Source organism: Petaurus breviceps, unplaced genomic scaffold (genome assembly GCF_028583685.1).
Source record: "Petaurus breviceps papuanus isolate PSGF00001 unplaced genomic scaffold, PetGlider_PUasm1.0 64, whole genome shotgun sequence".
Taxonomy (NCBI): Eukaryota; Metazoa; Chordata; class Mammalia; order Diprotodontia; family Petauridae; genus Petaurus; species Petaurus breviceps.
The window spans coordinates 9,437,644-9,464,641 of NW_027186428.1; the positions used below are offsets into that span (position 1 = coordinate 9,437,644).

A 26,998-nucleotide genomic window follows, 5' to 3' on the forward strand; every position below is an offset into this window, starting at 1 on the left:
GCAGTGGGTTCATGGCTTATATGCCCTTGGAAAAGTGGATTTTCCAGAGGGTGGCAATCAACTCTGATTGATTAAAAATTTGTGAGAGAATGAACTTTACAATGAGAAAAGCTCACTACAATGAGGGGTTGTCTCTCCTGGACAAAGAGACTGTCTTTACACCCAGATCATTGCCCCCTCTCTCGCTCCACCCCCTCAGCATTGGACAAAGAATTTGTCCCTACTCAAACCTGAGTGAGCACAATGGGCTTTTCCCCACCTTAGATTAAATTACTTATAAGGTTGAATATTGTCTGACCAAGACTGAAGAGAATTAATGCAATATCATTATCAGTAATGGTCTTTCAAGAGATTGAATTTTGAAATTAGGATCCCAGAAAAAGGAGAAACTCTTGATCTCTCCCATCATTGGTTATTAATAATAATTTCTCTCACTATGCATGTTAGCATGCCAATATTGTCCCTGGGTTTTCTTGGGAAAGACACTAGTGGTTTGCAATTTCCTTCTCCAGGGGGTTAAGGCAAGCAGAGGTTAAGTGACTTGCCCAGGATCACACAGCTAGAAAGTGTCTCAGGCTGATTTTTTTTTAAAGCAATTGGGGTTAAGTAACTTGCTCAAGGTTAAAAGGCCAGGTGTTTCTGGGTGGGTGCTAAGTGTCTGAGCCCAGATTCAATCCCAGGTCATCCCGACTCTGGGGCCGGTGCTCTTACTCACTGTGCTACCTGGCCACCCCCCTGAGGCTAATTTGAACTCAGGTTTTCCTGACTCTAGGCCCAGCACTCCATATACTGAGACAACTAAATACCTCCTAGGCCACGTCACCTCTCAACTCAATAAACTCTATTGGCTTCTTATTGCCTCCAGGAGCAAATATAAAATGCACTGGCATTCAAAACCCTTCATGACCTAGCACCTCCTATATTTCCAGTCTTCTTATACCTTACTCCCTGCCAAGTACTCTATGAGCTCACATTGACCTCTTGGAGGTACCATGAGCAAGACACATCATTTCTTGGCTCTGTGTGTTTTCTTTGGCTGTCCTCCATTCCTGGAATGCTCTTTTTCCTCTGCTTTGACCACTGATCTCCCTGGATTTCTTTAAGTAGTAACTAAATTTCCACTTTCTATAGGAAACTTTCCCTGGTACCTATTAATTCCAGTGCTTCACCTCTTTTAGTTATTTCCTAATTAACCTGTATATAGCTTGCTTTTTATATATTTCTTTGCATGTTGTCTCCCCATTAAACTGTGAGCTCCTTGGGGTCAAAGACTGTCTTTTGTCTCTTTTTGTATTCTCAATGCTTAGCACAGTAGGCTCCTAATAGACTCGAAATAAATGTTTATTGAATGATTATATGTCTGTATATGCAATGGAATTCACATTCTCCTCCCCTCCCCCCCTTTACCAGTTTAGATGAAAGTTAGGTCCAGTTCCACCTTCCCCAATCCATGTAAAAAGGGGACTCTAAACAAACTTTGGAGCTGCAGAACCCACAAAATGACACAGAGAAGCTAAGCTCCAGCTGAGAACAGCCTGGCAGGCCGGCAGGAATCCAGCACAGCACTCTGGGAGCCAAGCCCAGCCCCACTCGAGGCTTTAGCCCCAGGGCGGACCTGACCAGCCCCCTGCCAGAGGGACTCCAGATCAGCAGCAGCTGTGGCCGTTTCCAGATTTATCAATACATAGATGCAAAGGACAAGGTGAGAGGCCAGTGCAGTCTGGACTTGGGGACTCAGTAAGTGTAATGTAATGCCAAGGAAAGGCAACTTTCCAAGGTTCAAAATACCAGCATAGGTGCTCTCCATTTTATTCAGTGACAAACCAAGAACAGAGAAGGTCAAAACATGAAATCATTCAAAATACAGCATTTACTAAGTGTGATTAAATAATCTCCAAGTACTACCCCACCCCAGGACCTTACATTCATTCAATCAATTACAAAGTCCCTGTTCTAAATACTACTCCACCCCTAGGCTGTACCTTCATTTAGTCCACCACAAAGCACCTCTTCTCAAATGGAGATTAGTTTCCAATCTACGTAAAGTACATTCATTTGTTCAACCATAGAACACAAAAAGGTCAAAAGTTCCCCACCCCTGGATCACAATTGAATCTACCCCAGAGTTACATCAAGTTTAAGCACAGCACTTAATACCCAAATGGAGGTCTTTTCTTCATCTTGACATGAGGCAAGTTCTCAGCAATCTTAGTTCCTGGGGAGACAAGGCTAGCAAGGCCACAAGATACATTGCCAGTCTCTTCATTAATTCATCCTCTGTCTGTAGAACAGTCCTAGAACCCATGAAAACATTAGCAAAACCCTCTCCCAGGATTTCTGTAAACATACAACAAGAAAATCCTTCTTCAGGGCTTCTGAACCAACAGAAAGGTTCCCAGACCCCTGCAACAACAGCACTGTCCTTCACCAGTGGACAGTATTCACTCTGTCTGCAGGACAGTCTCCAGACCCCTGCAACAACAGCACTGTCCTTCACCAGTGGACAAATCTGGCAAAACAACATCAAAACAGACAGACAAAGTACCAGCAAAACAGCCATGTCTCCTCAGTCCTTGGCAGCTCCGGGGGCAGGTCTCAAAAGTCCAGGGCGATTCAAAGTGGCCCCCAGCAGTCCTCTCAGTCTCTCTCTGCCTCCACGAGGGTGCTGCTTCCAAAAAGTTCTTCTGCCTCTCTCGTGTCTCTCCAAATCTACGTCACCAGCTCCTCCCAGTTCAGGACTTTCTTTTCACATCAACAAGCCCATCCCACAGGTGGGATTAACAAGCTCTGGGTTTTAACACAATTAGTTTGAAAACCAAGCCAATACAGGGGAATCTTTATATTCCATTACTATCACAGTAAGTGGGAGTGTGTGGCTTTTACCCCCGGGGCAAGAAACCGCTGAGACGTGGGCACAGCCAGCCAGCAACACATGGAGGCTTCAGCTCCTGGCCTGCAGAGTGTAGGGAGACCAAGCACCAGTCTGAGGGGTAATTGCTCTTGCTTTAACCTGCTTGGATCTGGATTGAAGTCTAGGGTGGAGGTCCTGGGGTGTGTGTCCAGCTTGCCAGAGCGTGGGGAGACCTCAGAGAGGGCACCCATCTAATACCTCTGGAAGCTGAGAAAACCCCAGCGTTTGGGACAAAAGCTCCCCTGTCTGGTGGCAGAGTCCTACTGTGGCAAAAAGCCCAAAAGTCAAATAATTGAGTGGCAAAATGAGCAGGCAAAGGAAGCAAAGCAGACAGAAGATTCCAGCATTACACTCCTATTTTGGAGACAAGAAGGAGCAAGGCATGGAACAGGAGGAAAACAGTGAAGTCAGAACTCCTGCACCAAAAGCTTCAAAGGAAAATACTAGGTGGTTACAGACCATAGAGGACCTTAAGAAGCATATAAAAGAAGTTGAGGAAAAATTGGGAAGAGAAATGAGAACAATGCAAGAAAATTATGAAATGAGAGTCAACAGCCTGACTGAAGAAAACAATACCTTAAAAAACAGACTGGCTCAAATGGCAAAGGAGGCTCAAAAAGGCAATGAGGAGAAGAATGCCTTAAAAAGTGGAATTTGCCAGATGGAAAAAGAATCTCAAAAGCTCAAGGAGGAGAATCATTGCTTCAGAATTAGATTGGAGCAAATGGAAGCTAATGACTTTATGAGAAATCAAGATGCTGTTAAACAGATCCAAACAAATGAAAGAATAGAAGGCAATGTGAAATATCTCATGGGAAAAACCACTGACCTGGAAAATAGATCCAGGAGAGATAACTTAAAAATTATTGGACTACCTGAAAGCCATGACCAAAGTAAGAACCTAGAAAGCATCCTCCAGGAAGTTCTCAAGGAAAGCTGCCCTGATGTTTTAGTACCAGAGGGCAAAATAGAGGTTGAAAGAATCCACCAATCACATCCTGAAAAAGATCCCTAAAAGAAAACTCCTAGGAATATTATAGCCAGGTTCCAGAATTCCCAGATTAAGAAGAGAATATTACAAGCAGCCAGGAAGAAACAATTTGAATATTGTGGAAACACAATCAGAATTACCCAGGATCTGGCAGCTTCTATACTGAGGGATCGAAGGGCTTGGAATGTGATCTACCGGAGTTCAAGGGAGCTGGGACTAAAACCAAGAGTCACCTACCCAGCAAAACTGAGTATCATGTTTCAGGGGAAAATATGGTCATTCAGTGGAATATAGGACTTTCAAGCATTCTTGCTGAAAAAAAAAAGAGTTGAATAGAAATTTCGACATTGAGATACAAGAAGCAAGAGAAGCATGAAAAGGTAAACAGGGAAAAGAAATCATAAGGAACTAATCAAAGTTGAACCATTAACATCCCTAAATGGAAAAACAATAATTGTAATTTATGAAACTTTTCTCAGTAGTTGAAGGGATTAGAAATATATATGCCTATATATGAGGGTATATGGGCATATGAATACATATGTGAATGTGTGTATATATGTTTACAGGTATACATACATAGAGGGCACAGGACCAATTTAACAGGAAGGGATGATACTTAAAAAGTGAAATTAAGAGGTGAGAGGAATATAATGAGAGGAGATGGGAAGAGACAGATTGGGGCAAATTATCTCATACAGCAGAGGCAAGGGAAAACGGTTACAATGGAGGGAAAGAACAGGAGGGCAAAAGGGAATGGGTCAACCTTATTCCCATTGAATCTTGCTTGAGGAGGGGGTGAAATACACACTAAATAGGGGATCTCACCCTCCAGGAGAATAGGGGGGATGATGGAAGGGAGGGCAGGCTGAGGGAGGAGGAAAGTTGGAATCCCCCACTTTTGAAAAGGGACAGGATCAAAGTAGAGAATAGAACAAGTGGGAGGTGGGATAGGAGGGAGGGAAATATAGTCAGTCTTTTACAATATATCTACTACTTTATTGTTTTGCATTAGCTGCACATGTACAACCTATATTGAACTTCTTGTCTTCCCAGTGGGGGTGGGTGGCAGGGCGGGGGGAAGGGAATGAATCTGGAATTGAAAGCTTTAAAATAAAATATTCAAATATATATATATACATATATATGTGTGTGTATGTATATATATATATACACTATTATCAATACCATCTTACATGTAATTAAGAAATAAGATATACAGGCACTGAGGCATAGACATCCACTGGAAAAGTCGAAATGGGTATGGGAGAAAATATGGGAGAGAGCAGATTGGAGGTGGGGATATCCTGTGGGACTGCTGTTTTGGGGGGATGTGTGGGGGAAAAATGGGGAGAAAATTTGTAACTCAAAATCTGGTGGAAACTAATGATGTAAACCAGAAGTTAACAAAGCATTAAAAAAATAAAGTACAGTATAAAAAATGAAAAAAAAAGAAAGTTAGGTCCAAGTGATGTGTGTTCCCCCACCCCTTCCAATGTTTGTCTTGAGTCTTTGTTGGAGCAGTTATAGGAGATAACTGGGCTGTAGTGCTTCCTCCTACTCAGCCATCTTTGGTAGTGTCTTCTAGGACTGTGTTCTCAGAAATAGAGAAATCATTTGTAGTTACAGTCAGAGTTTGAGAAGACACTGGCTGTGTTCTTTGAAATATTGCACAAAATTTTCTATGTCCTTGTCATATTACTGATTTCATTGTTAATAAATTACATATTCAATAACATTAATATTTATTTTATCCTAGTGTATTAAGGGAATTACTACATAGAGAGTTATGAGGAAAAAAATTTGTTATTTTTTAAATAAGTGATACTTAACAAATAGGAGTTGGGGTTTTCAGGTTAGCTGAAAAATTGGATGACATCTTGAAATTTTATCAATTAATAAGGAAAATGTAAAAGAAAGTTCCTGGATAGAATTTAGGATGATATTATTCAATATGGGAACAAACAGGCTAAGGACCCCTTTAAGAGAATATGGTTGAAACATGACTACTTTTATAAGGAGGAATTGACACCAGTACCCTCAATATGTATCAGATAGTCTTTTGTCACAGGTCAAGGGATATACTGAAGAAAGAGTGGCAGTTCCACAACTGAGGGAAGTTGACAGTGATGCCCTTAAACATTTGGAACATATTGCAGTTTATATTCATCTGATTAAAAGGACTAATGGATTCAGATATCTAATTTCAACTAATCTTTATACAATAAATAAGACCTAAAAAGATTCCTACAGAGAAATCACAGACTGAAGAATAAATACACTAATCATGTGAATGTAGGGAAACAAGAAAGTTGTAGAGGTGATACTCCTGGTATAAGCTTTTCTTAACTACATTATGATAATAATCTTAGTAATCTATAATATCTTTATTCTATTATATATTCTATCTCTATATAATGACAACCCAAATTAGATAAGGTATAATCAGCAAAAAATTAAAAAAAATTTCAGTATTTGAAATATGGATGTATTCATTGATTATTAATGATATTAATGATGAACCTCCCTGGAACCTTGAGTGAGGCCTTAACATACAATATTAGTTTCATGGTAACATAAAATCATTATGATTAATAAGACATTTAAAAACTAACCTTTTATTGCCTAAATTAACTTAACTATGTCACTTATAAGGACTAATATCTCTGCATTTAAAAAAAATCTCAAAAACATATTTTCTAACTTGCATTTAAAAAAATCTTCCAGAGGAAACTCAGGGACTTCTGGGAGCCAGGATGGTGGAGTAAGAAGTAAATAGCTTTTACATACATAGACAGAGGGCATGGTTGTAAGTTGAATTTGATGTGATGATAAAAAAATCTGATTAAGTGGAAGAAGAGGAAAGGAGGAGTTATCACATGAATTACATCACATGAAAAGGCACAAAAACCTATTATAGTAGAGGGAAAGAAAGGAGGGAGATGAGCACAGTTTGAACGTTACTTTCATCAGATTTGACTCAGAGATGGAATAACATAATCAGTTAGGTATAGAAATCTAACTTACCCTATCAGAAGTAGGAGGGGAAAGTGGAAAGAAAAGGGAGGGAGTGGATAGAAAGAAGGGAAGAAGTAGTAAGGGAAAAGGAGAAGAAAAGGGAGGGGGCTGATAGAAGGAAGGACAGACTGTGGGTAGAGAGTAAAACAATAATTAGGAACTATTTTGCTCAATTGTATGCACATAAATTTGACAATCTTAGTGAAATGGATGAACATTTATAAAAATAGAAATTGCCTAGATTAACAGAAGAGAAATAAAATTCTTAAATAACCCCATTTCAGAAAAAGAAATCCAACAAGCCACCAATGAACTCCCAAAGAAAAAATCTCCAGGGCCAGATGGATTTACAAGTGAATCCTATCCAAAATTTAAAGAACAATGAATACCAATATTATATAAACTTTTTGGGAAAATAGGTGAAGCAGTCCTGCCAAATTCTTTTGATGATACAAATATGGTGTTGATAGCTAAATTGGGAAGAATCAAAACAGAGAAAGAAAATTATAGAACAATTTTCCTAATGAATATATATGCAACATTTTAAAATAAAATGTTAGCAAAGAGATTACAGTAGTTTATCTCAAGGATAATACATGCAGAGCTGGTACAATATTAGGAAAACTATCAGCGTGATTGACCATATCAACAACAAAACTAATAGAAATCATAGGATTATCTCAACAGATGCAGAAAAACCTTTGACAAAATACTCATTCCTATTAAAAACACTAGAAAGCATAGGGATCAATGGAGTCTTCCTTAAAACAATAAGAAGCATCTATCTAAAGCAATCAGAAAATATTTTTTGTAAAGGCGATAAGCTAGAAGCATTTCCAATAAGACTGGGGGTGAATCAAGGATGTCCAATACTGCCCCTGTTATTCAATTTGGTACTAGAAAATGTTACCTGTAGCAATAAGAGAAGAAAAAGGAATCAGATTAGGCAAAGAAGAGTAAGCTATCACTCTCTGCAGATGATATGATTTGGTAAAGTTGCAGGATATAAAATAAGCCCACATAAATCATTGACATTTCTATATATTACTAACAAATCCCAAAAGCAAGAGATAGAAGGAGAAATTGCATTTAATGTTACTGTAGACATTGTAAAATATTTGAGAGTCTACCTATCAGGACAAATCCAGTAACTATATGAACACAATAACAAAACACTTCTCAAACAAATAAAGTCAGATCTAAATTATTATTATTGGAAAAACATCAATTGCTCATTGGTTGGCCAAGCTAATATAATAAAAATGATGATTCTACCTAAATCAATTTATTTTATTCAGAGTCATACTAATAAAACTACCAAAAATTATCTTATGCAACTAGAAAAAACAATAGCAAAATTCATCTGGAAGAACAAAATATCCAGAATTTCAAGGAAATTAATGAAAAGAAATCCAAAGGAAGGTGACTTAGCTATCGCAGATGTTAAATTTTATTATAAAGCAGCAATCATCAAAACTACTTGGTACTGGCTAAGAAATAGAGTTGTGAATTAGTGGAATAGGGTGGGAACACAATGGTAATCTACTCTTTGACAAACCCAAAGACTCCAGCTTCTGGTATAAGAAGTTACTATTTATTTATTTTAAATTTGACAAAAATAATGACTTTTATTTACAAATGCATGTATTAAGATTACAATAGAAACACTAGTGAAACCATCTGAACAAAAGCAATGATTTATTGGTAATGGCATTAAAGGAATAATTGACAGTCTCTGACTAGGTTCAAGCAATTATCTAGGAGGTGTAGATACAGTGAAGATCCATTTTGATTGCAATAAAGTCTCTTTTGCATTTTAATGACTTTCTCCTTTCTTACCAACTACTCCTTTGAAGTAATTCATATTTGTTGCTTGGAGTACCAATAAGTGTAAAATATGGAATTCTTGTTTCTTCTTCACCTTTATTGGTGAACATATAAAGTTACACTGTTAACATTTTGAAATTTAATGTAACATAATGAAGTTGGACAATACCTTCTTAATATCATCTTGTGTTAGTTCCAGGAATTGAATTGGTTTGCTTCTTTCTGCCTCTTTGAATGCATAGATCAATAAAGATTTTTATATACTTAGGACCCTGACCATTATCTGTCCTTTCAAATTTCATGCAATAAAGATTAACAGGCTGATTGAAAGCCACAGTAATAATCAGTTGTTCATCACAGTCAGATTCCAAGACTGAAGGGTCTTTGCATAAACAGTTATTCAATCCATGCTTATCACTTTCATTAAGACATTCACATCCAGCTTTATTAATAAAGGTCACTAAATTCATATAATCTTTGGGGATATCCATGTCTTCGTAGTTTCCAGGGTGGGTTTCCAAGTGTTGCTTATTTTTTCTTCTAATCCCACAACATTTGCTCCTTGATACTGGTCAATTAGGACTTTGTTTCTAAAAAAGAGAAATGTTGGTGTTGCTGTTTATTGTTGGTGGCAGCTGTTTCCTGGCACTGATGTACCTCCACTTCCCAAAAAAACTGACTGTGGATATTTATTGGTCAGAGCATTGAACATTGGTGCTATCTGTAAACACGGTCTACAGCCTCTCATGATGAACTTGACCACAGAGAGTCTGGAGCTTGTGCTTCATCAGTCCTGACCACTTTCACTTCCATAGTAGTTTCAGGTGGGGCCTGTAGGGAACTGAGGCCATGGTACCACTCACCAGCTTCCAGACTGAGGAGGAAGGACACCCCAGGGAAGCAGGGACCAAGAACTCACTATTTAATAAAAAACTATTAGGAAAACTGGAAAACAGTATGGCAGAAGCTAGGCATAGACCAATGTCTTATACCCTATACCAAGATGAAGTCAAAATTGATACATGATTTAGATATAAAGGCTGATAGTATAAGCAAACTAAGGAGAGCAAGAATTATTTCACTTGTCAGATTTAGGGAGAAGGGAAGTATTTATGACCAAACAAGAGACAGAGAACATTATAAAATGAAAAATGGGTGATTTTGATTACATTAAACTGAAATGACTTTGCACAAGCAAAGCCAATGCAACCAGAATTAGAAGGGAAGGAGACAACTGGGAAAGAATTTTTACAACTAGATTTTCTGATAAAGGTCTCATTTTTAAAATATATAGATAACTCAGTCAAATTTATAAGAATACAAGTCGTTCACCAACTGATAAATGGTCAAAGGATATGAAGTGTTTTTCAGAGGAAGAAATTAAAGCTATCTATAGTCACATGAAAAGATGATCTAAATCACTATTGACTGAAGAAGTGCAAACCAAAACAACTCTGAGGTACCATACCTATCAGATTGGCTAACATGACAACACAGGAAAATGATAAATATTGGAGAAGATGTGGAAACATTGAACATTAATGCATTGTTGGTGGAGTTGTGAACTGATCCAATGATTTTGGAGAGTAATTTGAAACTATGCCCAAAGGACTATATAAAATATGCATACCCTTTGACCCACTTTTAGATCTGCATCTGAAAGACATCATAAAAATAGGAAAAGGACCCACATGTACAAAAGTATTTATAACAGCTCTTTTTGTGGTGGCAAAGTATTGGAAAATGATGGGATGTCCATTAATGGGAGAATGGCTGAACAAGTTGTGGTATTTTCTGTAATGGAATAGTGTTGTACTATAAGTAATGATAAGCAGGCACACTTCAGAAAAACCTGGAAAGACTTATATGAACCGATGCTGAGTGAAATGAGCAGAACTGGGAGAACATTGTACACAGTAACAGCCACAATGTGTGATGGCTAACTTTAATAGACTTCGTTCTTCTCAGCAGTGCAAGGATCTAAGACAACTCCAAAGGACTCATGATGGAAAATGTTATTTATATCCAGAGAAAGAATTTTGGAGTCTGAATGCAGATGGAAGCATACTATTTGCTCTCCTTTTCTTTTGTTGTTTCTTCTTTTTTGTGATTTCTCTTATTAAATCCAATTCTTCTTTACATCACGACTAATGTGAACTTATGTTTAAAATGAATGTATAAGTAGAGCCTATATCAGACTGTATGCTCTGTTGGTGAGAAAGTAGGTAGGGAAGGGGAGAAAATCTAAAACTCAAAATCTTATGGAAGTAAATGTTGAAAATAAAAATACATTATATAAAAAATAAACACCTTCCAAATGAAAAGTTTTATTTCATTTAGAATTTATTTGAAAAAAATATAATGCCACCCAAATATTTTGTAAGAACAATTGATTGATATAAGACAAGAATAATCCCTTAAACAAGTGTTTATCAGATGCCTGCTTTGTGTCCAGTTCCCTGACTGGGCCCTGGGGAGACGTGGGGAAACTTCTCATTACAGGGGAGCTAATGTTCTATGGAAGAGACAAAAGTACACATAAAAAGATGTAGCATAAATTTAATGCATATATATATGTGTTTGGTTGTGTGTGTATATATATATAGTAATTAAATATAAGGTAGCTTGGGAGGAAGGATAATATCTGATGGGGAAACCAGAGAAGGCTTCTTGAAGAATATCTTAAAGGAAGAGAGCAATTCTGTGAGAGTAAGGAGAGAGTTTATTCCAGTTATGAAGGGAGAAGCAGTGTAAAGGCAATGTGAAGACTTCAGAGTCCAGAGTCTAAAAACTGCCTTCAGTAAAGCAGCTGATGGAGCACTGAGTTCAAATTCATTTTCAGAGCTAGTAATAGATGTATAACCCTGGACAAGTCACTTCATCTCTGTTTGCCTAAGTTTCTTCAACTGTAAAAAATGGGGATAATAATAGCATCCACCTCCCAGGATTGTTGTGAAGGTTAGATGAGATCATGTGTGTGAAAAGTGCTTAGCACAATGCCTGGTACATAGTAGGTGCTATATGCTAATGTAATGCTTAATAATATAATATTAGTAACCTAATATAAATGCTTAACTCTTCCGTAAAATAAAATGGAAACATAAGTTTGGGCTAGTCTGCAGAGGGCTTTAAAAGTAAAACTGAGGAGGTTATATTTTATCATAGAGGCAATAGGAAGCCACTTTAATTGATTGAGTAGATTTTGTCACATGATCAGATCTGTGTAATTAAGGAAAAGCACTTTGTCAATTGATTTTAGAGTTGGACTGAGGGGGCATGAAAGACTTGAGGAAGAGATACCAATTAGGAGACTTGAAATAATCTAGGTGAGGGGTGATGAGGGCCTGTTTGTGAGTGGAGAGAAATAGTCAGAAGTGAGAGATGTGAAGGTAAAAGTGATTACTTCCCTGTTATTCATTTCTCTCTTCTTTTAGGTAATTAAAAAAAACACACCTTTACTTTAACTGTTTCATTAAATAAAAAGGCAGTCATCCATTGGTTCTTTGTCTCAAGGTTGAATCCCGAGAGTCTCTGGGCCTTCAACTAGAGTGTGGCTACATATCCCTGTGTGTTGTTCCTTGCAGGTATGGAGTACTAGCAACTGTTTGCTTCCTTCCCTTATGAGCAGCAATAAAGTTTTTTAAGGCTATCCCTGTGTGGGATGGCACTTTTCATGTGGACTCCCCTGTACTACTACAATTGGTAATTTTAGAAAGGCAGTCTCAGTTGAGTAATAGAGGAGACGAGGAAGGAGAAGCAGCAGGGGGCAACAAGTTTTTTCAAGAAATTTGGCTAAGTAAGGGTGAAGAGAATATTGGATGATATGAAGAGATGATAAGATCTAGTGAATGTTTTTTTTAGAGGATGGGAAAGATGTAGGCAAGTTTGAAAGCAAAAAAAAAAAAAGTATCTAGTCCCTTCTCCTTCTTAGGCAAGTTGTATTTAACAATATCCAAGACACAAAATAAGTTTGGAAATCTGAGGACATGTATACATAATATATAAATAAATTGCTTTATTTTTTAAATAAAGTATTTCAAGTATTTGAAGAAAATTGTCACTCAAACTTCTTGATACCAGGGACTGTTTTTGTTTGTTTATTTTTGGCCTTTCCAGATCCTAGCACAGTGTTTCAAGAAAGACTAATTTTCTCCAATCTGCACATTCCTTATTCCTTTAATTTATCTTTGTATAACATGATTTCAAGTCCCTTACTATCCTGATTGCCCTGCAGCTTGTTAGAATCCTTTTTATAAATGTAGTACTGGACATAATATTCTAGATGTGGTCTGACTAGGGCAGAGTAGACCAAGACTCTTTCATGCGTCACCCATCCACCTCCTCCAGATTAGCTCTATGCTGCTATTAATTTAGGCTTAAGATCACATTGATTATTATTATTTTGCTTTTTGGAGGGGGGAAAGTAGGGCAATTGGGGTTAAATGACTTGCTCAAGGTCACATGGCTAGTTTTTTTGTGTTAAGTATCTGAGGCCGGATTTGAATTCAGGCCCTCCTGACTCCAGGGCTGGTGCTCTATTCACTTTTCCACCTAGCCACCCCTACATTAATTCTTTTGAATGCCACATCACATTTCCAAAACATTGAATTTATAGGTCCCTGAAACTTCCAGGCTATTTCATAAGACTGGTTATCTAGTTATTCCTGATCTCTTCTGTTGTAGTTTTTCCTGTTGATGTTTTGAATGCAAGTGTTGGATTTTATCATTTGCTTTTGTAATATTTGTCCCCAACCTATCCTTATTCTGTCATTCAGTATATAAACTCTCTTTTCTAACTTTGTACTGTTTGCAAATTTTATGTATGTTATCTGATTGTTTATTCAAGTCATTGACAAAAATATCAAACAGAATTAGGGCAAGCACAGAGCCTTGGGATTCTCTACTCTAGACCTTCTTTCAGGTTGACCTTGATTCATTAATATAATAAATACTTTTTGGGTCTAGTCATCAATCTGTTTCAAATTAATCTAAATAAATAAATATATGTGTGCGCACACGAGCACACACACACATATACACACAGTGGATCTGGACTGAGTTTTGGCTATAAGAGTGTTATGAAAGACTTTACTTAATGCTCTACTGAAATTCAGGCACATTATATTGTCATTTACCCCATCTAATATTCTAATAATCCTGTCAAAAAGGAAATGGAGTTATTGTAATAGGACTAGTTCTTAATGAATTCATCCATACTGGCTCATAGTAATTAATGGCCTTTTTCATATCTAAGTGCTAAGAGGCCATCTATTTAGTGATCTACTCTAGAATTTTACCAGAAATGGATATGCTAGACTATGGAAGTTGGGATATTTGTTTATATCTAGTACTATAGTAATTCTCTCAGTTATTTGGATTCCTCAAAGAGCAGTGGCAGTAGCTCAGTAACCACACCCAGTAATTCTTTTGTGGGTAATTTTGGTTTCCCTTTGACAACTAGCATGGCAATTGTTGCTCAATTCTTCCTTGACAATGTGACCATTCCTGATTGTATAAGACACACATTGCAGTGGAGAGTCATTTAAGTCAGTTGAGTTCTTGGTTAAAAAAACCTTTTTTCTTAAGTCTATATAGGATAAGCCTAGCCAAAACTTGAAAGTGATCTCGGAGCAAGGATTTGTTGATTCAGGAAATGCATACTGGAAGAAGATACTTCTTAACAAATGGGTCACTGACATGGACCAGAATAAAGATGTAGTTGAGTTTGATAGCAAGACTTACAATGATCAAACACCCCAGTAAGAGATAGTAAGGAGCTCTAAATTCAATGTTTAACAAAAGACTCAAAACATGTTTTTCTCACTGTGAGTGATTTGGGATGTTTGATTTATGGTGTTCTAATTATGTTTTTATTGCTATCCATTCAGAGTTGAGAAGTTATTGTAGGACTATAATAAATTTAAATACTCATGGATTCCTTAATGATATTTCCTTTTCCAGGTCCTACCCTTAAACACTGACCATCTGGCTTTCCTAATATGAGGCAAAACTGGGTTTTGAGTTTTGGAATGACATAGCCATATATGAATCTCTGAAAAATTGAGAGCATCCCTCAATAAGTTCTCGGGACAGGAAAAGGATGTCAGGGCCTTTTAGATTTTTTAGTGTTTCTAATAAAAGTAATTGTGACAATATAATATATTTTTTATTTCAAAATGACATTGTGGTCTATAACAACTTTTATTTTTTGCTAGTTTTGTCAACTAGTAAAATACAATGAATTGTGCTTAAGATATATACATTTCTTTCTTTTAAATACTGATTTTAAGAGGGAGGACATGAGAGAGGCTGCAGGAGTTGAGTTCTACATAAAGTAATAATATGTGGGAAAACCACAGGGAAATCAAAAGTTAAGTCCTCCCTCCTTCCCTCTCCATCACCCCCACAATTTTGGGAGCCTCTTGGTCTTCCAAGAGTAGTTGAAAGGGTGAATTGTATCAGTCAGCAGGGGGAGCATGACTCAGATCTTCAGGGAATTATCCCTTCTTTTGGTTCAAGCTCTTTGTTCTCAGATGTTTGTCTTTCAAGCATGAATTTATTTTACCTGTGAATAATAAAGAAATAGCAAAGTGTAAGGGTGCTAGACTTGAGGTTAGGTAGTCCTACATCCAAATTCCACCTTACACTTACTAGCTAGGTGACAATATGTAGGTCATTTTAACCTTTCTGAGATTCAGATTCTTCATCTGTAAGACAGAGCAGGTACTGGTGGTATCTACCTCATGATATAATTTATATAAGATCCTTTATAAATGTCAAATATTATTATGAATAATAATAACAAATGCATGCTTTTTCTCTTGACCATTTTTGGGAAAGAATATCAGAGGCAAAAAGGGACTTGTGTGAATCCATTGGAGATAGTTTAGAACAGGGATACAGAGGGTGTGGTCTTAAGGCCACATATGATCCTCAAGTACATCTCTTTGACTGAATCCAAATTTCACAGAACAAATCCCCTTAATAAAGGAATTTGTTCTGCAAAACGTGCACTCAGTCAAAAGGACACACCCAAGGACCTAGAAGGCCACATGTGACCTCAAGGCCAAAGATTTGCTCTCCTTGTTTGGAATAATGAAAGTGGTATAGTGGAAAACTCCACTGATGGGAGTTCAAATACCACCTCTGATAATTAATACTGTGTTACGTTAGGCATGATAACCTCTCTGGGCCTCTGTTGCCTCATCTGCAAATAATGGGTTGCACTACATTGGCTCCGAGGTCTTTTCCAGATAGCTATGGAGAAATATGTCAAGTTGTACTTCCTAAAGGGACCTAAAATTATGACTTTGTTGGCCCAAACATAGCCCCTATATATTTTAGAAATGAGAACTAAGTCAGTCAATAAATATTTGTTAAGAACCTACTGTATGTCAGGTACTGCGCTAAGCACTGGTGTTATAAAAAGGCAAAAGACAATCCCATGACTCCAAATCTAATGGCGGCAACAATAAGAAAAAATATGTATAAACAATATATATGCATGTATGTATACAGATAATAAATTAGAAATAATTAACAGAGACAAGGCACTAGAATGAAGAGGGGTTGGGAAAGGCTTCCTGTAGAAGATGGGATTTAAATTAGGACTTAAAGAAAGTTAGGAAAGTCAGTAGATGAAGATGAGGAGGGAGAGCATTCCAGTCACACGAGAAAGACAGTGAAAATGCCTGGAGTCTGAAGATGCAGTTTTGTTCAAGGAACATCAAAGAGGCTGGTGTCACTGGATGGAAGGATATGTAGGGGAGTATAAGGTACAAGAAGACTGGAAAGTTACACACCTTATATATAAGATACAATACAAGAGTGTGTGTATACACAAAACAATGAACAAATAGACATGAAACACAAAACAGTCAGATGAACATAACAGCCAACTAAGAAACAAGTATACTCTTAACAACTTGTAATTTATAGCAGTAAAAATATGAAATGCTTATAGTAATGAACACGCATTTAAATGCAAGCAACATTTCACATTAGAAATCTCTAGTATTGTTGCCTAAATATATGGGCAACTATATTTCAGGTTTATCTGAATACCTAATAACTTAATAATAACATCATAACTTAGTTAAAAAGAAAAAGTGCTCACATCATACTTCCTTAGGCACATGCATGTTCAAAGCGTATGTATCCTTATATTCTTACCTTGAACAAAGTGACTGTTGTACTGTAAAAGAGACTCAGCAGGAAAAGGACAATGAAAGTAGAGGCTGTTGTCCAGAGGTTCTCAAATCCCTCTTCTTCAGCATTAACTTCTCCTCCTTTATGGGTTTTGAATGATAGAGAACAGAAAGAGCAGTGTTAGATTCAGCCGCTTTGGGACTGGGACTAGAAAGATTTTGCTGTTAATAGGAATAATCTGCTAAATAGACTTCTGTTAGATGTGTTTTCTATGAAGATGACATTTTCTAGATGAAGTCTATGGTCCTTACCCCAGGAACAGAGACAGGTGTCTAGGAATAGGACAATTATAAATATGGGAGGAGGCAGAAACTTGGAAAAATACAATTAAAAATATGTTCAGGAAGACTTAGTGTGACAGGAAATGTAGAGAAGGGGATGAAAATACATTTAAAAACGGAAACTTTCCCTGTAGTCTCAAACAAGGATCCTTATATAGTGTTGATGACAAGATTTAAAGTCACTATTTAAAAATGAATTCTGATTTAAAATGAATTCTGAAAGTGATTTAACTCTTTTACTCTTATAGATGCTCAGAGTAGTGAGAACAGTGGAATCAATAAGAGAAAGGAAGAGAGAGAGAGAAAGATGATGATAATTAATTCAGGTCATAAATGTGATAGATGAGTTGCATTTATGTGTAAGTATGGTGCATATGTATATAATGTGTCTATTCCTGCTAATTAAAATCTTGGTTTAGGATTTTCCTAGTTCATCCAAGCTCTTAGGAACAAATTTCATCTGTGTTCTTATTTGGATCTGAGAAATCTTGAGGATCAATATGATCTAGATTTTCTTAAATGACTAAGTTTTGGATGGGATGGATGTGAATTCTGAACTGGCGGTGGGGAGATGGGAGTAGAGGAGCCTAGAGTTTAATGAATTATGGCTGATTTTAAGACTCTCCTTTCCTAATTTGATTATGAAAGATATTTTTCTTTGGAGAATTAAGGATTGAAGAAAGGACCTGCCTTGCAGAAAGTGAGCACAGAGCTCACTGCAGTCCACTGCGGGATTGAATGAGTCAAGGTGTTAGCTATGAGATATCTTAGTGTTTTTCCCATCACAATGGGCCACATGCTAACCCTATCTAGTTGTGCAAAACAAAAGGAATATAATGTGGTTGAAATTTATTGTGCTGGTTGAGGATATCTTTCCACGACCATGTAAGTCTGGGTCAAATAAAGAAACTAAAATTAATGATTGATGATACCACCTTCCATTTCCTTCTTCCTCCTTCAGTCATGGTTAAAGGCAATACTTATAGCTCTATATAGAAGGACTAAACTGGTAAACAATACTTGAATCATAAAGCTGCTCAGGAATTGGAAATGTATGGAGAAGGATAATATTCCAACATTCAAACCTAGACTATACTAGGATAAACTGTTATCTTAACACCACTGGGATGCTGTTTAAGGCATAATTTCTATTGTTTACTGTCTCTCAGTATCTGTTATCTCTATTTTTTCCCTGTCCTCCCATTTCTGTAGCATAAGTTACTTCTCTCAACTTTTCAACAGGAGATAAGTTTTGTGTCTATGTCTATGTAAATAAGCTAAAAGGATGTCACAGTTTTGTTTTTCCTTAGGAACTCATGATTACACAGAAGGAAGGCTTTGAAGTCCCTCCTGATTCTATGTTTAGACCATAGTACATATCATTAATCATAGCTGATTATTACTGAGGAAAGTAGAACCTGATCTCTTGGAGAAGCTAAGATTGGGTTACATAAAGTAAGACATCCTATAGCCTTAATTTTGCACAAGATGTTCAGGTGCTTCTGCTATAATGGAATTGAGCTTGGGGTAAAGGATCCATTGGACTCTTGGGGAATTTAGATTTTATTGCTGAGTTCCCAAAGACAGATCTGGGATATGTTTAGGAATGGATTTATTTGAGATTTCAGAGAAGAAGTTTAGCTAAGGAAGCAAAATGGTTTCTCTGGCTTCCATGCTATTCAGGCAAATTAGGGAATATTGATTGTTCACATAAAAGTAAATATATTTTGTAGGTCAACATATCAACTTCATTAGGGTCAGATGTCCTCTAGGTTGCCTTAGCATTTTGCTAAGATGAATATGTCTCAGGGTAGATGAAAGATCTTGAAGAGTCTTCACAGAATATTAATTTTGCCTGAATTAACTATTGCATCCTATACTCAAACATATGTTACTATATTTGGACTTCTATCATTGGACAGCAGGCAATTTCTAAATAAGCTTTCTCTTCTCTTGTCATGTACAAGCTCCATTAGAGTCATAAGTTCTTTGGATAAAGGGTCATTGGTCTTTTTAGAGCTGCCTGAATTTCCATCCCCATTGTAGCTTCTGACAAGGAAATCAGAAGGGTGGGCTTATTCAAGGGGGGTCCCTTGGATATTTCTCTTTTCTTTTTGATATTTCTCTTTCCTCTTTGATATTTCTTTGAAAAGGTGACCCATGACTCCTTTCATGGAGGTCATTCAACAGAGCCACATTTGGCATTAACTCTACCCTCATTCTTAAATATCGGCCTTCTCCCGTTCTGGTTCTATCAGCTTGTACTCTTTGGATGAGGGGTACTTACTTAGGGGAAGACACTAATGGCCTAGATGAGCATCATCAGGTACAGGGGATACTGGGAAAGGAAATGGAGGCTTTGTCTTGAACTGACCTGTTTTCTTGAGTCTAGAAATACTCATCCCTGGGACACTAAGTCCCACTCCCTTGGCCATGAGGATATGAAATAACTAGGCCCCATTCAAAGCCCATACTGGGGAACTAAAGGGACTGCTATGAATGATTAGTGGGACAGGGGTTCTGAATTCCATATTGCTAGGCTAAGGCATAGAGTTAACACAACTGAGGTCATTGTAAGAGGCATTGCTTCCTTTCCCCTCTCTCCCAAAGGGCTAAACATTTTAAGTGGAAAAAACACACATTATACCTACTAAGGGACAAAATGATATATTTGACTGAAAAGTTCATGGACCCCACATGGTAGTAGGATGGTCAAAATTCTATAAGTGCTCATACTTCCCTTCCAGGGAAGAGGTTTCCACTGACTTAGTCTAGTGATGGTGTTTGTGTGTGTGTGCATATTCATGTTTATGTTCCTGTGTATCCATACATGCATATGTGTTATCAGCTTTGTTTCTGTCAAAACTTGTTCTGAAGAACTAAGAAACATTAACTGTATTTATAGCATCTGAGCAACATGGGTTTGGAGTGTGGAGTAAAGTTGGGGAGAGGGGGTCAGGTTGGGTGAGGGAAGCAAGGCCTAAGCTGGTGTTTGCATGAATGTATGGGTGCATGTAGGTAAATAGTTTGAGGGGTGAGATGAGGGAAAAGGGTAAGGAAAAGAATGCTGAACAGAGAGAAGCTTAGGGCCAGTCAGATACCATTGTTTACTACAGAACCAGAACCAATGCCTCTTTGTAAAGTTGATTTTTTTTTATTTCTAGTTTTTATAAAATGCAGTATCTTATTTCAGTCACATGATCTTATACATTTCTTTGGGGAATTAAGTTGGCATAGAAGACCCCAGAATTTGCCCCTCAAATGAGCTAGATGGTGAAGATAGGACTTGTAGGGACAATAGAAAGAGGCTGGCCAAGACCACACCCTCTCAGTAGCAGGTACTGGTTGCATCAGATAGCACAAGGGAGACATTGACCAAGGTGGGTTTACCAGTGGACTTGTCCACGGTCTTCTCTGTCACCGACAAGGGCAGTGCTTCATGAACCACCACACATGTATAGGAATCCCCTGCATTCCAGCTCTCTTCAGACAATGTCAGGGTGCTGTGGGAGAAGTACAGACCAGCTTTCTGGGGCTCCTGCTGGGGTTTGCTGGTGACATATTTCTCTGAGGGTATAGGCTTTCCTTTGTGCCGCCACTGGACAAACACATCTGCTGGGGAGAAGTCCTTCATCAGGCAGGTTAGGGTAGCTGCTTCCCTCAGGCTCAGTTCCTCAGGAGTTGGAGGCAACAGATAGACAGCTGGTGCATGCTGGGTAACTCCTATAAGCAAAAAGTTTGTTGGATAAGATGGACTTGAAAATGGAAGGTCTGAGAGTAGAGAGCTCATAATCACAGCCTCAAAGCACGATAGGAGTCAAGGCAGGAGAGTTTTGTGGTGAGTCTGGGGTTTAACAGGAGAAAGTTGGAAAAGAGGCTTCAGGTCCTCTGAAATCCTGGAGATAAGAGTTATGTGTGATGGTGCTCATATTGAAAGATTATCTAGTCTTTCCCAGTAATCCAAGGTAACATATGGAAGGATGGGAATAGGGGAGGAAGAGGAAGATCTGACAGACCTTTTATAGTATGACTTTGCTGCTTTTGCTCTAGGGATAAAAGATTTAGGTCCTCTGGGCCAATTTTCTTAGCTTTAGGCAAATGAACTCAAAGTTTTCCCAGAGACTTTATAAAAGTTTAAAACCCCCCAGTCACATGGACTCCAAGATATCTGACCCTGGATGAGTCAATTGCAGGGTTTAAGGGAAGGAGGAAAGATGACAAGAAGAAGGAGAAAGTTAGATGCTTACCCTGTGGCTTAAAGATTTCTTTCTTCAAGGGAGCAGGATGGTTAGGATGAATCACAATGCATGTGAATACTTTGTTTGAATTCCATTCATCTGCACAGACTGTGGCTTCTCCCTCAGCACTAAAGGTGCCATTGAGGTGACTGACGGACATCTTGATAGCAGTTACCAAAGACTGTCCTTCCTCATTGACCCAGGAAATATTCAGATTTTGAGGAGAGGGAAGGTTTGTGACTACACAGGTTAATTTGGCTGATTTGGTAAGAAAGATGCTTGCAAAGGTGGGGGGGACAGCAAAAACTTCAATGGGTGATTCTGGGCCTAGGTTAAAAGAAAAGTTATATTTAATTTCTGAAAAGAGGTGAAATTGAGACAAAATTATACTGGCCCTGTAATTACAAGTAATGTTTACTAATCTTCCCCTCCTGTTTAACATCTCCTCCTTCTTGCATACTCGCTATGGGTTTAAGTGCTTTCTTCTTTTTGATGAAGTAGCAAGCAATCTGAGTTTATAGATCTGATAACTTCTACAGAGTTCTTTGGAATTACTCTTCCAGGCAGAGATTAACTTCAGTCATCTCTAAGGGAATTTCCTATGTTCTTCCTGGTCCCCAGGGAAGACCATTCCTACTTTTACTCAGCGACCCACTCCAAAGATTACTGAACAATGCTCCTAGGACTCGCTTTCTTATGTCTAATCTAACTGCTCATGCTGTGGTATGCTTTTATTTCCTTTCATTCATTCCTCATAAGAGAAGGAGAATGTGAACATTCTCCAGCTGGAGAGATCTAGAATTGTTTTTCATGTACCTTTCCCTCAGGTGCCTCCATACAAGTAAATAGAGAGAAACGGACCATTGATTCCTAAGCATCATTGATCTCAGCCTCTTATGAGGCAGGATGAGAAGTGGCCAATATCAGGATTTGAGGCTCTTGGAGAAACCAGATTCATGTTTAGCAGAACTAATCTCAGTCCTAGGTGGATGATGATCAGATCACCAGGACTGAAACCTTGGCATTTGGAATCTATATTTTCAGCATGCTAGGGGTCTTTCTGGGCACGTTCACCCATCTTTCCTCTGGGTCCCAGACCTGAGCTAGGGAGAATTTCCTGGAGAAGAGTACTTCTTTGGAGCTCTTCTATAAATAGGGCCATTAAGTGGAACCCCAGGAGTGAGAAGGCTGGGAATTCCAACTCACTTCCAAGGAGTTCCATCCTGAGCATTACTTACTCGCACTGAAACAGGTTGAGGAAACATTCTTCTGGAATTCGGCCCCTTCATGTTCAACTTTGCAGGTGAATGTGCTTTGACTGAGCCAGTCAATCTCACTGATAGTCAGGCTGCTCTGCACGAAGTAGGTCCCAGAGCCTTCAGGCAGGACTTGACTTGTAGAGACACCTGACAGAACTGGTGTGCCCTCTCGGAGCCATGTTAACTTGATATTCTTTGGCCTGAAGTTGATAGCTTGGCAGATGAGCTTGGACGTTCTTGGATTAGAGCTGGAGAATGCATCACGGGGTGGGATATACACAGACACATTAGGGGAAATAGGGGAACTGGCGCTACGATCTGGATAGGAACACAAACAAGGAAGGGAGGGAGTTAGGACACGGTCATGATGAGGCACAATCAAACAAAAGAAAGTTTTTGCTTTTACTAGCTTTGTCTATCTGGAGAAGTCCCCCCCCCCCCCCCCCCCCCGATTGATCCCTAGGTGCCTGGTTTCTTTCACTAGGGATAATTCTGAGGATAGAAAGAAGCCTGGGATAGAGGGATCAGCATCTAGAATGGAGATCAGCCCAATAGCTTCCTTAAATTAGACCTTTACGTTGAGCCCATTATAGCTAGGGAGAAGCATGGGCAAGTATATGAGTGTATGTCTATATACTTTGGTGTGTCTATATATTTGTCGTACATTTGTATATGAGCTTATGTTTGTGTATTAAATGATTATTGAGTGACACACATTCTGTGCTATCTGCTGGGATGTTTTGTTCCTCTCAAAACTGCAGGTTGTTCTTCTTCAAGGAACCAAAGCAAGGGTAGGGAGGAGAGAAGAGATAAAGGAGTTGTACTTCAGATCTTACCTGGGAGCAGAACTCGAATTTCCTTGTTGCCCTTGGGATGATGGGTCTTACATACCAAGTAGCTATCTTGTCCTTGGAAGACATCGTTGGCAGGGAGGATCACTTGTGAGGTGGCTGTGTATGTGCTCCCGCTCATAAGGGACGGGAAGATCTTTAAATCTGTGTTACTCACAGCACTTTGGTTTTTATAGGTCCAGGAGAAGTTAATGGAATCAGGCAGAAAATCCTTAGCTAAACAACCCACAGCCACAGGGGCATCTTCCATTTGAGAACTCCCACAGGAGGAGAGGGAGTAGAGGCTTGGTGCAGCTGGGTTAGCTGAAGAAGAGAATAGAGGAGGACAAAGAGGAGAAAGAGGAAGAAAGACGTTAAAAATGAAAGCCTTTTCAGGAGGGCTGAAACCAAAGTAGAGGAGGGAAGGCTAATTTCCTTGTCTATAAAGTTATAGGTGAAAAGTTGGAGCAGGTTAAGTACAGTGAGCTGATTATTCAAAGTTCTCCAGATGGCGTGTATATCATATCTTCCTTTTCATGCATCCTGTGCATATGCCCCATTTTCTGCTCATCCACCCTAAAAAGGAGCTAGGTACCATAGTATGGATTCCCTATAAGGTTTGTCATCCAAGCAAGAGATGAAACAGCATTGCCAGTAAAGGCATCACACGTGAGATTTCTTATTTCTGAAGAGATAAGCCCTAGGGAAATCCCAACCTTGAAGACCCTCATCTAAACAGGGAAAATTAACCAGGGGTATGTGAACTTAAAAAAAATTCATTGTATTTGTAATTTCACAGATTTTGTGTTATGCATTTTACTTTAAAAAGAAGTCCCTGGATGTCACTAGACAAAGAGGGCCATGATTCAAAAAACATTAAGAACCCCTAGAATCCTGCAGGGAGAAAAGGCCCATGTTGGTCAGTGCCAAAGTAGAGGTCTTATATGGGTCTGTATGGGCCAGGGCTATCCTTTTTACTACTCTGCTCATGTTCTCAGGTCACTCAAGTCCTTAGGCTCCACTCTGCAGAGAGAAGCCAAACTCTGTAGGTTAAAATCTGTCAGTTGCTGGGAATACCATTCTCCATGCCAAAGAGAGCTTTTCATTTTTCATTGATCCAATTAAGCCTGAAGTTCTAGTTGTATAGGGCTGGAGAAATTAGTTACCTACCTGTGGAGAAAAACTCCTTCCTGGATAAATCTAGATAGTATATGTGTGTATGTATGTATGTATATGTGTGTGTTTGTGCACGCGTGAGCACATAGTTGGGGGGGCGTGTATTTAGTTCCCTAGAACCTTCCAATCCCCAGAACCAAAAATGTAGCATCTTTTTAGACAAGGAGAAAAAAGAGATGACTCATTGTTTCAAGGCTCCAGTACTGAGGAGGCAGACCCCTGTGATATGAGTAAAAGCCCTATTGGAACTGGCCTAGATCATGGGCTTTGTGCACATCTTATCACCAAAGCTCTGCTCTGTGAGTATGGAGCAAAACGGCTCACTTCTGGAGGGAATTCATAAACAGACTCAGTAAAATATGACCAGCCTCAGTAGTGGATCACCATCTCATCTCAGCTTAGCTTAGTTTTTACTAGGGCATCTACACAAAGTTGCCCTAGACAGCTTTTATACTGACTGACCCAAACTCGGTTCTTTCTAGCTCAGTTTATTTCAATCCAGTCTGGAAAAGACTGAAGATGGCCTCAGACCATCTAGTACAACTTTAGCATGGGATCAGTTAGTCTACCTTCTTGTTTAGCTCTCAAGCACATTGGTCAGTTTGGGTCAGCCTAGATATGCCCAATTCCAACACAGGGCCAATTCAGAAAAGCTTCAGTTCAGTTCAACTCAGTTTACTGGGTAGGGCAATAGTTTTTTGGGCTAATTTTAGGCCTAGTCCAGCTCAACTCAGCTCCAGCAAGAGGTGTGCATGAATCTGAACTAGCTCAGCCAAACTTGTTTGAGCTTGGTTTTAGTCCCATAGAGTACCCATGGCAGTCCAGAACTGCTATAGCAAATGGTCCTTTGTTACTAGCCCTGGCCTTGCTCAGCCAAGATCTGTTCCAGAAGAGGATCAGTATGAACGAACCTAGCTTCCCAGAGTGTTAGTATGAACTATTCTTAGCCTGCCTTCTACCCACTCAACCCCACCTCAGGAGGAGGTCTATATGGATTAACCTCCAGTCATACTCAGCTCACTTCCAGGAAGGGCTCAGTAAAGATCAGTTCTAGCTCAGTCTTAGCTTTAGAACTCAGCCTAACCCTGGTCCCAGCCCAAATTTAACAGGAAGAAAAGTGGAGACAAGTCTCCAGTCTGGCTCATTAGGAAGTTAGTACCTGTTAACCTTAGCTTAGATCCAGCCCAATCTCCAGCCCAACCCCTTTGACCTGAAGGCTCAGGTCAGTTGGGGCCTCAGCTCCAGTTTTATTCAGTCAGTTGTAGTTTTGGCTTAACCCCATTCCTAGAGCTCTAGTCCTAACTTTGCCTGAGCTCTAGTGTAATTCCAGTGGAGTGTCAATCTTAGTTCCTGTCCCAGTCCCAGCTGTGGCTGCAGTTCCAACTCTTGCCCTAGCTTTAGCCCCATATCTAGGGCAGTGAGGCAGAATCCATCCTCATATACGTACTAGCTGTATGACCCTGGGCAATTCTTGGCTGTAGTTCAGCCTCAGCTTCATCCCCAGCTCTAGCTCTTCCATAACCTCAGTCCTAGCCTGGCCCAATCTCTGGCTCCAGCTCCAGCTCAGTGAGAACTCTAGCTCCAATCCTGTCTGTCCAACGCTAGCTCACCTCTGTCCTATTAGCCCCAGACCAAGCGCAAGCTCAGCTCCAGATCCAACTTAAGTTCATCATCATTTTAGCTCCAGTTCTCCCTCTATTTCTAGCTCAGCTATAGCCCCAATTCCAGTAGCCCTAGCTCCTGTCTCTGCCCCCATTTTTGGTTCCAGCTCATTCACATCTCCAGCTCCAGCTCTAGCTCTGATTTAGCCCTAGCTCCAGCAACCCTCAGTAGAAGCTGTATCCCAGCTCCAGTTTCTATTCAGTTCTATCTCTGGCTCTAGCTCAGCCCCAAACTCAACCAGATCCAGCTCTAGCCCTAGCTCATTCCAAGCCCCATTGCTAGCTAGCTCTAGCTCCTGTTCAGCTTCAGCTCTAAAACACCTCTAGTAGGATCTCTAGGTCTCTCTCAGTCCTGTCTTTAGCTTAGATTCAGCCCCAGTTCTGGCTCAGACCCAGCTGCAATTCTAGATCAGCCCCAGCTCTAGCTCAACCTAGGACCCAGCCCCAGCCCCAGTCCCAGTCCTAGCTCAGTCCCAGCCCCAGTCCTAGCTCAGCCCCAGTCCCAACCCCAGCTCTAGCCAAGCCCCAGCCCCAGTTCAGTCCCAGCCCCAGCCCCAGTTCAGTCCCAGCCCCATCCCCAGTCCTAGCTCAGCCCCAG

The 26,998-nt window shown here is 39.3% G+C and overlaps 1 pseudogene and 1 gene segment (V, D, J or C); both read right to left on the bottom strand.

Moving 5' to 3' along the window:
- Positions 1–8,727: 8,727 nt before the first annotated feature.
- On the bottom strand, positions 8,728–15,225 carry LOC138173701 (thioredoxin-like protein 1 pseudogene; annotated as a pseudogene).
- Positions 14,926–26,998, bottom strand: part of LOC138173702 (immunoglobulin heavy constant mu-like) — a 19,125-nt gene continuing 7,052 nt past the window's right edge. The window contains 6 exon segments of the C gene segment in view: positions 14,926–15,312; positions 16,920–17,035; positions 20,627–20,959; positions 21,484–21,801; positions 22,713–23,051; positions 23,570–23,887. Of these exon segments, the coding sequence occupies positions 15,304–15,312; positions 16,920–17,035; positions 20,627–20,959; positions 21,484–21,801; positions 22,713–23,051; positions 23,570–23,887 (1,433 nt within the window).